This window comes from Cloeon dipterum, chromosome X (assembly GCF_949628265.1).
Source record: "Cloeon dipterum chromosome X, ieCloDipt1.1, whole genome shotgun sequence".
In the NCBI taxonomy this organism is placed as follows: Eukaryota; Metazoa; Arthropoda; class Insecta; order Ephemeroptera; family Baetidae; genus Cloeon; species Cloeon dipterum.
Genome location: NC_088790.1, coordinates 19337969 through 19350757, shown reverse-complemented (window position 1 = coordinate 19350757; position 12789 = coordinate 19337969). Strand labels below are relative to the sequence as shown.

At 44.2% G+C, this 12789-nt stretch overlaps 1 protein-coding gene across 3 annotated transcripts in view; it reads right to left on the bottom strand.

The window, feature by feature from the left end:
* The window catches only part of Eip74EF (Ecdysone-induced protein E74), an 80164-nt gene that overhangs the window by 2314 nt on the left and 65061 nt on the right, over positions 1–12789 (bottom strand). For 2 of the 3 annotated variants that reach the window (XM_065496489.1, XM_065496488.1), the window contains exons 7-11: positions 6459–6656; positions 5569–5673; positions 5312–5455; positions 513–836; positions 260–452 (exon numbers count right to left, since the gene is read on the bottom strand). In XM_065496489.1, coding sequence (XP_065352561.1) covers positions 260–452; positions 513–836; positions 5312–5455; positions 5569–5673; positions 6459–6656 — 964 coding nt within the window. Of the gene's footprint in view, positions 1–259; positions 453–512; positions 837–5311; positions 5456–5568; positions 5674–6458; positions 6657–11720; positions 12190–12789 lie in introns of those variants that run through there. The other variant, XM_065496490.1, reaches the window with a different exon arrangement.

Sequence of the window (12789 nt, the reverse complement as noted above, 5' to 3'; positions counted from 1 at the left end):
AACGGGATGAAAATGGAACAAATTAAATTTATTTCTAGAAGAGAAAGGTTTATTGTTTTTAATTATAAAAATTTTACTTTCGAAAAGAGCAATGAAAAATAAATATTATTATTAATTTTCCAGTGGAATAAGATGCATTTTTGTTCTTTGAGAAATATTTACTGCAAAAATAAAATAAATAAAGCTTATTTTCAATTGAGTTCATATTGAAATATAAACAGAAAAAATTGTTAGTAAAATGTATGATTTGCCCTCTCACCTAAGAGCTCGTCCCATGGTTTCGTAGTTCATGTCTGGTTTGTTCTTGTGTTGGCCCCAGAGCCGAGATACGGCTTTGGAGTCGACCAGCTTGAAGACGCCGCGCTCTCTGTTCGTCCACTTGATATACCTCGGGCAGTACTCGCGGTCCTGCAAGAGTTTGAGCAAGAACTCCCACAGGTACGTCGTAGAGCCTGGGAAATAATGAAAAGATTGAGACCTTGAAGGCTTGGTCTAGGACTGCGCAAACCGACCTTCTCTGCTTTTCCGCTTGACGCTGGTGTCTCCGGGCAGGCCGGTGCCCGGTCCGCGCGGCTTCTTCAGCTTCTTCTTGGCCTTGGCGTGGAAGCCGAGATTCATCAAGTAGTGGTCGGCGCCGTTGGGCGAGCCGGCCGAATGTCCCACCTGCAGGCCCAGCGGCGAGTGCTCCTGCTTCACCATGCCTTGCTGGCCGAGGTGCATCGGCGGTGACGTTGACGTCATCATGCCGCCGCCGTACGAGCCCAAACCCAGGTAGTGCTGCTGCTGCTGTTGCTGCTGCATGTAGCTTGATGATGCACCTGCGTACAGGTCCGCACCTGAGGAAATAACCGGACAAAATCAAACATTGCACCATAAAGTGGAAAAAATGAGATTTGTTCAAACTGTGCATTTGCGAGTCTGAGCAGTAGCCAGAGTTGAAATTTGCTATTTTTGTGTTTTTGAGGACCAAAAGTATCATTTCATGAGCAGTCAGAAGCAATTAAATAGAACCTGTTGGGAATTTTACTTGGTTAGTGATTTTTTTTTAATTCTCACGTCGAATTCTAGAGGGGCTAAATTTATTGGAAAATCTTCGGACATCGTTTATTTCTTTCCTCCTAAAGTTGACAAACAAAATAATAAAATTCCTACAGTTGTTTCTACAACCCCAATTGAAAAACGAATATGGTCGGTCGACTCTTCAGGCTCAAAATTCCTTGATTGACTTTTGCAAAATCCCGTTTTCCAGCAGAATTGAAATCAATTTGAGATGCAAGCAAATTTTGGCTTCAAACCAATAACTACAACATCAATTCACATAGGAGATTATTGTGGTGGTTGCCAAAAGCGAGCGAGAGGCAACAGTGTGTGTTCGTGTGAGATGTTTCAAAACGCAGGACGAGGCTAGTGCGCGCTGTTAAATGAATCCGTCTCCAAAGTTTGCCGAGACTCGTGACGTCAAGGGACCAAATAATACCGACTCATCATTTGCAAACTTATAACACAGTGCTGCTGCTAGATTCACTGGGAATAAGGCGCAGCTTGGAGTTCTGGGAGCCGCGAGATTCATGCATTATATAGTACATATACTCTATACAATCTCCGTGTGTTTATTTATACACCTGTGCGAGCCGGCGTGTAATTGGGTTCGATATTTTTATTTTTCGTCGTAGCTTTCCTCGTAAGGTTTCCTGTTCTGCCTCGAGCGACGCGAAAATATAGTTTCATCCTCTCGCGGCGCATTAGAAATTCGAGAAAAATGTAATACACTGGTTCGCGCGCGCGTTTCCTCCTTCTTCTCTTCTTCCTTTCTTCTCGGTGCCAAAGGCGAAAACGCGCGCGGCGCCGGCCAAATGAAAAGTCTGTTGAGCAAGCGAGCGACCTGGATACGCGCTGCATTAAAATTAAATTTGGAATTAAGTAGGCTGAGGAAGTGAAAATGACGAGAGCGAGAGAGAAGACGAAGGAGAGGAGAAAGAGTGACTCCGCTTGGCTGCCTGGCTCAGGTTTCACTATCAGCCTTTCCTGCTTTCCACCTGCCTCAATTAATCCAAATGCACGTTGATTAGCCTGTTGGCGCGAGCAAAGTGCGTCGTTTCGTCACGCAAATCTGCGAGAAAACTGCTTTCGGTAAATTTTACGCTTTAAGCTTTAAAAGCGAGTTTTAACAGGATTATTTACAGCATGAGGCTTGGCTTCAGATCTATTCTAGATACAACAAATGGCCAGTATTTAAATTTATATGATTGAAGTCATTTCATATTTTTTTTTTTAATTTTCCTCATTCACATTGACGGCTTAATCGATTTTATTTTCTAAATTATGATCTAAAAACCGGTTTGAATAAAAGCGAAATTAAATTTATTTCTATATAAGTTTTAAATATTTTAATCCTGTAGAGTGTAGAAAAACTCGTGCTGTAAATTGGTAAAAACCAACGAGGAAAAATGGCTGCAAATAAAATTATACCCTGCTGAGATTGCCTGTTGAAAGACCTGACTCCCAACTCAAAACGGAAGTGTTTGAGAATCACAGTAACACCAAGGCGCCTTCAACAGACCATAGGCTCGAGCACCACGCAAATTAAGGAATTACCAAGCTTGTTAGCTTCCCCATTTGCCATTCCGCGTATTTCGCGTTGAAAATGTTCTTGCAAAAGGGAGGAGACCTCCTTTTTCAAGGAGAGGTCTGTAACAAAAGGGTTGCGCAGTGCACGAAAAGGCTCTCTCTATTTCTTGCATACACAAACAGGAAGTGTGATTTTTTACACAGCACGAGAGCGAGCGAGCGGCCGAGATGTGCTCTGTGTGTTGTGTGTTTGAGTAATAAAGTTAAATGGTGGTTGCTTGGCTGGCTGGCTGCGCGCGGAGAAGATCTCGCTCGGCCCACAGCACATAATAATATCACAAGAGCGGGCGGACGAGCGAGTTGCTTGTATTCTCGTCGGCCTTGAGACACACAGGCGGGTCACTCACTTTGAAATAGTGCTCAAAAAAGTGTATCTGCTGCTGCTGCCGCTGCTCCAGACCAGCCCTTTCCTTCTCATCACGCTATCAGTATCCGACCGACGGCGGCAGCGGCAACGCCAGCGAAAACGAAAATACACGCGCGCGCTTTGTTTACCGGAGCAGACAGTTTCGAAAAACAGGAAAAGTATATGTGAAATGCCGGGCCGACAGAAAAGGTTTGCGTCACAAGACAGACGCCGAGCGGTCGGGAAAGCAGCAGCTTTTGACACGCCAAAGATTGTGTTTTCGCACGAGACATGGCAAGCAAAAAATGAGCTCCTTTCTGGGAGAAATTAGAATTTTCCTCAGAGTGTTGAAAGTTAAATAGTGTCAAGAAAGTCTTGCTCTTTGAAGTTGGAAAATCAAAACTAAATTTCAATTTTTTGCCTTCTCATCTATAACCGTGATGAGAGTAAATACTATTTATGAAATCTAAAATCATTTCCTTCCTGCATGAATGTCAACAAATTTCAATATTTCACTAGCCAATTTTGGAGAGTGACTCTCACGGAGACGAAAAACTGCTTGTGCGCGATTCTTAGGTCGCTCCTCCTCGCCGCTTCTCATCTACCCTAACCTTGACTTCTTCCTGTGTCTGCATGCACGCCGCGCACCGAGAACGACACCTGAAGAGAAAACTCGCGATCGTACTACCTGTCGGCCCTCCCACCTTTTGTTATTTTAATTTAGGGGCTGCTCTCTCTTCTATCTCTTTTGGCCGCCGCCAGCGCATACAAAAAAATAAAAGCGCGCAACCCTTTCTTTCAACATAACCCTTCCGTCTGGCTGTTTTATCGGGGGGGAGGGCCAGACGGTGGAAAAACACCGGGATAAGCATCTGGAGGTTGGAAAACCCTTCTGAGCCAGACGAGGAAACTTTCACATTATTAATTTTATAGTGGGGTTTGATCATTCCTAGACAATCTAAAACTTATTAGCCTAAAAGTCTTTCGTTACGAGGCAATTTAAAAAAATGTATTAACGAATTTATTGAAATTGTGATTTCTGCCAGTAAATTGCGTTTTTTTGGCAATTGGGCTTGTGACCATACCTTCCTGAAATCACCATACCTTGCTCTCGGCGCGCGCGCTCGCCATGCTTCGCTTTGGGTTAACGACATAGTGACTTTACCAAGGTCAGGTGCAAATCTAAAAGAGGAGTCAGCGCGGCTCGCGTGCAAAGCGACGCATGCGTCGGTCGCCAATCCGCCACACTTTAATGAGCACCCCCGTCCACCCACTTATCAAGCCTCGTCGTCAAGCCCGGCGGCGGCAGCGGCTGCCTGCCCCCGGCGACCGTGAATTCGCAACTGGGGGTTGTTTTCGTTTCGGGGGTAATTGTGCGGCTCAGTCGCTGTCTCGTCGCTCACCGCTTCTGGGCAGACGCCAAGGCTGCAGAGCAACCCTCGTTTTTTTGTCGCGCTCATCAGTGTTGCTTTGTTTCCTTCTAGCGAATGGACCGATTTTTAGGAATTCGGGGAATCGGCAATTTGTAACGGTTTCTCGCCTGCTTTTAAAATTGCTTAGAAAAGTGTGGCTGTTGTAAATTGACGCCTTGTGTAGGGAATTTCTCAAGTAATGGAACAGACTGTGATGGTCCAACAAAAAGCAGTTGACCTTTTAGTGCTTGTTTGCAGTTCTGGGATCATCCCCGTTTTTTTTCTTAAGTCTAAAAATCTTTTGATGGCTCTGGTAGAAAAGGAATTCCTATTCAACAAGTCTTACTTATTAGGCACGAGAAGTAGCGCCAGATCGAATTGGTTAAATCTTTGAATCGCAAACAACAAAAACCGAGTGACGCCTACTTCTTTTTTAAGCTTTGAATAGACTGCAAAATTTATTTCAACGTTATATGTGAGCTGATCTTTGATTTCTTTCATGGCAGCTAAAAACTTTATTATTTAATGGTTTATTAAACGCAAAATATGCGTGCAACACTCTACATCAAAACGTTAATCAATTTTTACAATTTTCGCTGCTTCTCTCAAAGTAAGTTTTCTTGCTAAAAACTGTATAAATATATGTATTTTTTGTTTTCATAAACATTTGCTGATGACCGACTGTTATTTCATCGGCATAGAAATAGAGAGAAAAGAACAAAAACTTAATATCCATTAAAAACTAGCAACATTGCATTGGCACTTAAACTAAATCTCATCCCAAGCTAATCCAAACTAACCAACTTCTGAGAAATAACTCATTCTGTACTGTTCAAAATACTGGTCAAATCAAGTAAAATTCCAATCGCAATCAATGCACAGCTCGACGCAAAGTCTTAATTTGTGACGTGTCAGAGGCACTCACCATTGCTGGAGGGTTGTCTGGGGTTGTAGTAGGCGGCGTGCTGTGGCAAGTGGGAAGGCGTCGATAAATGCTGGTAGTACGAGTTGTGTTGTTGCAGCAGCTGTTGCTGTTGCTGCACCAGAGCGTTGTCGCCGCCGGCCGCACCTGAGGACGCAACACACTCTAGTCACAAAGGGCGCAATTTGCTGCTTTCCAGCTCAAGAAACGTCTTTTTTCTCGGAAGAACCATGAAATTTAGCAATAAAAATGACACTCACCATTGATGGGGAGCTGCAGTCTAGCCCTCAGCTCGTCCGTGTGGCCGCTGCTGCTGCTGTCCACGTCGGACACACCGCTGTCGGCGGGGGAGGGTGGGAGGGAACCTGAAATTGATGCGAATGCTGCTGTTAGTTGAATTCTTTATGACTCTGTGGGTGGATTGCGATACACGGAAACGTTTTAAAAAAAGTGAGTGAGTTAAATCAATAAAACACACGCCTTTCGTCGAAAGGTTTCCTTGTATTTAATACAATATTCTCTGGTATAGCCAAGAGGTAAACTGGAATTTTGTTATCTATTTGCATCTCTCAGGAAAATTCAATTATTTTTTGTTATCATTTTGGCCTTTCCAATTTTATAAAGCCATTTTCCGTGTACAAAGCCAGTTGAAAATGTTGCGCGTTATTTTGTCGCCGAAACCTATAAACACCGCAATTTTCCGCCTGCTTTTTTATTTTATTTTTAGATTTTGTGAATCATGCTAATGTTTTATTTGATAGAAATTTTGATTTGTCAATAATTTAACTTTAACCTTGTTTTAGTTTTTGATGTAATAGGTATATTTTACGCGGGAAAGGTTTATTAAATCAGATGGTCGGGAAAACTGCCCGCTCTCGATTTGAACCGGATCTAAAAAATAAATAAAATTGACAGTAAGCAAAATCTCAGTCCCGCGAGTACCACGACCAATTGGTGAGCAGCGAAGCACGGCAAGAGTCAGATGAAGCGAAACTCTAGGTATTAATAAACATATAGAGCGAACATTGTGCGCCCGTCAGCAGCGGCTCGATTGTATTGATTTTGCCCGGTCGTTGGCTAAAGTAATTAACTTGTTCGGCACTACATGTGCACACTCGAGTACACACTCGAGGGCAGGGAATTTGGTTACCAGTGGAACTGGAGCTGAAGCCGGCGGCCCGATGGGGATGCTGCAGACTGCTCGGCTGCAGGCTGAGAATGTTGTGAAGAAGGACGGAGGACGGCTGCTTCAGCTGCGGAGGCGGCAGGGAGGCGACCGACGTGGCTGGACCATCATCGTCGGTGTCTGTGTCGTCGGCACCCAACAGTGATCCATGAGTTGTGTCCACTGAAACACGAAACACACACAAATTATAACTTCTGAAAATTCTCTCCTTTTCAATTTACATGTAACATTATTGACTGGTTTTCAGATTATCTGCGTTCAAGAAAAGTAAAATATTGCTCAACGCCAGTTGAAACTTTGTCCCCAGTTTGTGCGGCCTTGACTGAAAGCATGCACAGGTCCAAAGGCCGGGCAGAGACACAAAGACGCAGCAAGTCAAGTGATTATTATTTACAAGAGCTACTGATTGCACACTTTTCCATTTTGAACCACGCGCGTGTGAATGCGAGTACGTTATCAGCGCGGAAAGTACAAACAAACACACGTTCCCAGGCACCCAACAGAGAATTTGTTTATTGGCTCGGAATTGCTGTTCTCCTCTCGCAGCGAGGCTTAATTGAATTACGCTGTCGGTTAACACACAGCGAAGTTTCTGCTGCTGCCGGCCACATTATTATTCTCAGTCGTGGTCTGTTTGTCTGTTTGTCGGGAAATATTAATTTCAGCTGACAATTCCACACGGATGTAACAGGAAAAAGCTGGCAGGATTCGGATTTTCTACGTTTTAATTGTGCCCTCTCGAACGGCGCCCGTTTATGGCTTTCACGCGAGCATTCGTTTCGCCGGCCAAATAAAAATGATTTTGTTTTCGTTCTTGCTGCTTTCTTCACCGCGGCGTTTCGCTGGCTGCTTCGCACGCGAAGAAAGGAACGCGACCAGGAACTAAGTAGTGCATGATAATAATGGCTGCGAATGTGTGTGTGTGTCTGTGCCACTCTTGCACCTGACTGACATTCTCATTTTCGTTGTTTGTTTTCTCTTTCGTTCGTATACGCGTTCAGCATCAGTTCATCGTTTTGTTTTTGTATTGAAATTGCGCTCTGTTTCCCTCAAATCAATAAATTTTTGTTTATAAATCGAGTGTTATTATTTGCAAATCAGGGAGTAAGCGAACATTTCAGGAAACATTGAGCCAAATTTAAATATTTTCATTTCATATTAAATGAGAGCAAAAAATATTAAACCTTTGGTCGCAACAAATTAAATTATCAATTGCTGCACTTGTACAAATAGCTCCTATTCTCAGCAGGCTAAATTTCAAGGAAACGTCCACAGTAATCATGGAATCATGGACAAACAAGCACTCATTCTCATCTGACATAAATGACACACAAAGTGAGCTACTGCTAGAGTGATTACACGTTCATTTAAAAATAAGACACAAGTGCAGCTCACCGCAAGAAAAAATCCCCGCTCTCGAGTGTATATCTCGGCTTGTAACGCTGTGCACATACACAGAGACTATGTGTGTGTGTGTGTGTGTGTGATATTCCTTGACCCACATTTCAGAATGCATTTATATACCTGCCGCACTGCCTATGGCAATACGATCGAGCTCTTTTGCTTTCCATTTTTTCCTCCTCGGCCGAAGAACTCTCGCGATCGGGTAAATAAAAAAACGCCTTTATTGTAGTCCTGATTCATCCATCGGCCAAGTCGCGCAGGTGGTGTGCAACCTGCCAAAAGTTCCGCTTGCAGATACTGAATGGCTCACAACGCGGGCGGGGAGAATTCCCAGATTAATCACCAGTGGATATTCGATTGCACAAAATTTTCAAAGGAAGTGCGGTCGTTTAAGTTATACGTTTCCCGTTCATGAAACTATAACGCATTTCAAGGTAGAATTTTTTTAAAAGCTTTTACTTCGCGAGCGTTTAAGGAAAAGTGTAAATATAATTCGAACAATAACAATTTCTCTTTTGTTCAGTGCAATGAGCTACTTAGTTTAGTGCGACGACCAGACGGAATGGTAATGAGTCTTGCACTTGATTGTTCAAAGCAGCAACGAAAGAAGAAGCTGCCAATTAATGGAGAGAGGAAAGTAGCCGTGTTTATTGCGTGCGCGTTTTTTTGTTGTTTCCTCGCCTGCCGCACCGATTTCTCAGAAGAGACCAAAAATAGAAGAGGATGACTCGAAAGCAGAGCAGAATTTTCTTTTGTAGACGAGAAGAAAGCATAGAAATCCCTCATACATACGGGAAAAAATCAACAGAACTTTGGAACTATAGCCAGAAAAAACAAGAGTGTTGCTAAAAATAAAAGTGCTAAAATAGTATGTCCAAATTTAAGGCGCAAACATTTCACATGCGGAAAAGTGTCGCAAGCGACGACGAGAAGCGTACAAAATGCAGACAAGCACATTAAGATTGCCGCTCACTTCTACGACATCGCATCACACACACAAAATTTTGTAATCAGGCCAGCGAGGAAAAATAGGTCTTGGCGGCCGCGAGAATGCGAAGTGAGAGCTATACGCTGCATGAAACCCGGCGCACACGCGGCCGCCGAGGTACACGCTCGCACAGACAGACAGACCAGTGATAAGGTGAAAATCTCGAGCGAGGAAGTGACGCAAACATCGCACGCAATGAATTGGATCTAATTGAGAAATTCAACAGACAGACTCGCGGACGCTCTTTGTGTGGGAGTTGCCGATACAATAAAGCATCGCTAATGAAAATTAAAACGCCTGAGAGAGATCTGACTGCAAATTTTAGAAAATCATGGGGTTCGTGCCGACTTAAATTAAATGGAATTTCTTTATTATGTCTTTTTCCGGCAATAAAATAATTTGTTGCGTTCTAAACTACGTGTCATTTCAAAAGTTAAATTCCCTGTCCACTGTTTCCTTATTCAGACTAGAGACGGAAGCTCCTGAATATTCACTCGGTTTACCGGGAAAAGGCAGTCAAATTTCTGTAGTTGGAGCGAGTCAAGTTGGAAAGGCATAGAATCCGAGTGTAAATTCACGTAAGCAGATAACGATCGGCTAGCTTTGTGTGTCTAGGCCCGACATGCGAAAATCGAAGGCGAAGCGGCGCGGCTGTGCTCAAAAGTGTGCAATTGTTTGTCTCAGCGCGGCGGAACTTTTGTGCTTTAATAATTTCATGCCAAGGTTGCGCATTTTTCCCATGCGAAACCGACCACTTTCTAACTTCTCTGTTTGCCTGAGCAGAGTCAAAGTTTGATTTCGCCTTGAATTTGTGGCACAATTAGCGCCTGATTAGACACTTGTCTCTCTCTGGCAGCGCACTGATAACGGGGCGCGGTGCAATATGATAATTTTCGTTTTGTTTACCGTCACGAACTCGCTTGTTGAAAATCAGCGCAATGGCAGTTACTTCATTTTCCAAAACTTATCAGCTGAGTTATGTGCAACAAAGATAAATGAAAGAGCTATTATTATTTTTCACAATTGCCACAGTTGCCAGTTTCGAGCTTCGGAAAATTGGGCGCGAGCGACGGGGGTGCCGATCAGCGAATTTGCAGCCATCTTTGCCCCGCCGCCGCCACCATGAATAATCGGTTGACCCTGAAAGCGTGTTGTAGCTTTATGGGGTGGCACGTCTGGCCCGTCTATGTGTTGAGTCTCTCTCTCTCGCCCCACACGGAACGGGAAAATCAATACCCTGTGCTCTATTTTTAGTTGTTTCATGATGTGCATTACGTTTAGCGCCGTCGGAAAAGCAAGCGACGGGGAAACAGCCTCGAGAGCAGGTCAAGAAGGCACACGTGTATTCCTGCATCACGGGAGGGTGTTTTTTTAATTCAGTATTGGCCGGTTTTGCCTTTCCGTGCAACTGCTAATGATTTTTCAGAAGGATTTTCGGTTGGAAGAGATTTCGGCTGAGCCACTATTCTTGTCCTGGCGCCAACTATGTCGAAAAGCGTTCAACTTGACCCGAAAACTGGCGGCTGCACGCGCGATAAAACGAGCGGCGCTCTTTTCCTTGAGCTCCATTCTTTCAAAAGAGCATCTCATCCTTTGTCAGCAGACGGATATTTCCATTTCCTCACCGCGCAGGTGCTGCAAACTTATGCACACTGTTCCTGACTTACATATCGGTTCAAACTTGCCGGTAGAAGTCAATAAAATTTTTTAGAACTCCGAGTGACTACTGATATTCACGAATCCCGAAATTTGAAATTTTGGCTCATAAAAATTTTGCACTTTGGAAGTTAACAGCGAAAGGAACTAGGTTTTTTCTAGTCAAATTTGTCAGTTTTTTTGTTAGTATTTCAAATCTCACTTCAGATTAGTCTAATTTTTGTGCTGCTGTATTTGTTTTGTTGGAATATGGGAAAATTTAATTTTTCAAGAGGTAAAGCAAGTTAAAATGGCAAATTTGATGCTAGTTTCAACATTATATTTAATAAAATGGCCAATTTTGCATTCTAAAAGTGCTGAAATGTTGGAGCGAGCAACCAACCGAGTGGGAAAGCATACAATTTCCATGGCCGCAAAATTCTATTAAATATATATATGCTGCATTCATTGTGTCTGCTTTTGGTCTGTGGAGAACGAGAGCAGCGAGAGATTTTTGGCGCTCTGCACACAAATTTCAGGTTGACTGATGCGTTTGGCTCGCGCGGCTTCTGGTTGTTTTATTTGGGTGGTGCGGCGGCGGTGTTGGTGAGTCAGCCGATTCGTATTTTCGCATCAAGCATCGGCCCAAAAGTAAAAATAGACCGCAGCAGCCTAGTTTCGTCGTGTGTTCGATCCATCGGCCGCGGGAGGAAATAAAGCCGGACGATTGCGGAAGCGATCTCTGACGCGAAAATGCGGTGCCGACAATTTCCGCTCTTTCCTCGAAAAACACGGCGCAGATTTCGCAAACGCAGGCGCCGCGTTTGGTGAATACATATATATAAACGTTCTCACACACGCGCTAAGTGCATGAGGAATTTCTATAGGGGAAAAGTTATGTTATCTTGAAAAAGGACGGTCGAGAAAAAAAATAAATATAATCTTTTGTAAAGATGCCAATTGGATCATAAAGTTTTACAACAAGAAAAAACTGCCCCGAGGAAGTGCAATACGCACTTGAGTTTTTTCTTTAGCTACAAAATCCCTCGTAAATAACGGCAATTTTATTCAACCCTGTTATAAATTTCGCCAGCGTTCTTTTATCTACCCTGACACCCTCAGGTGGTGAAACCGTTTTACGGTCTTCGAAGGAACCCCCCGCCTTCGATTCTTGGAAACAAAAAGGAGTGGAAACTCACGGTATCGCTTCATCAGCGACTTCTTGTAAGGGTTGCAGCCCTTTCGCTTTTGCCGTTTGCTGACCGGCGAGTTGGCGGCGAGCGACGAGTCGTCGCTGAACTCGTCCGAGGCGGCCGAGTCGCTGTGTCTGCGGCTCAGGTCGGACGAAGAGCGCCTTCGAGGGCCGACGCTCAGGTCGAGCGGCTCGGGCGACATCGACCTGTCCCTGGGGTTGAAGCGCACCATAACTTCCATCGCGGAGGACGAACGAGAGCGAGTGTGTGTTCGTGAGGGTAAATCAAAATAAAACCAGCACTGGCTTCAAATCCGCGAATTATCCATGTCGGTGGGGCACCTGTTGTTCATTTCGCTGTCTGTCACTCGCACTTTCAGGCGTTTTCTGCTCTCGCTGGCCGGCACCGCGCGCGCACTCACTGTCTGTCTACCGTGTTGCGTGGCCTAGTGCCATACATAAACTAACTAATAAGCGCCGGCCCGAGAGAGAAATCGCAGCCCTGCCGCGGAGAGAGCAGCGCCTCCGACGGCCACCGACCAACTACACCAGACGCAGCCGCCACTGCCAGTGTCAGGTACACCAGGAGAGCTAGCCATTCAATAAATTCGCCGGCCGCAACGCGCGCACAGGTTGCAAATCGAGGGCTGTTTTCTGCCACTGCCATCACCCTCGTCTGCATTGTCTCTGCACCGAGTCAAGTCGCGGGTAAGAAATTCGCGAAATTTTGAAGACTTTTTGAACACGTGCCGGCCGATTTACTTGTTTCAGTCGAATAAAAACTTTTTAAATCGGTAACATTGGTATGCTATTTTTCTCTTGATTCCTCATTCTTTCATTGGGAAACAAAGTTAGGAACTTAAGACGGTCGACTAATTTTTTCTGTTCTGACGTGCGTTTCATTTACTAAATGAGCACCTATCAGGCAAATTGAAGGCTTTGAGCCACACTTAAAAATGAGCCCAAAACCATGAATAAAAAGTGCCACAAATAATCCAAAACTGTCTAGATCGCTTTTGAACGCCTTGAACCACTTGAAATTTTCAAATAACGGTTTTTCGAAAAGAGTTCTTTCC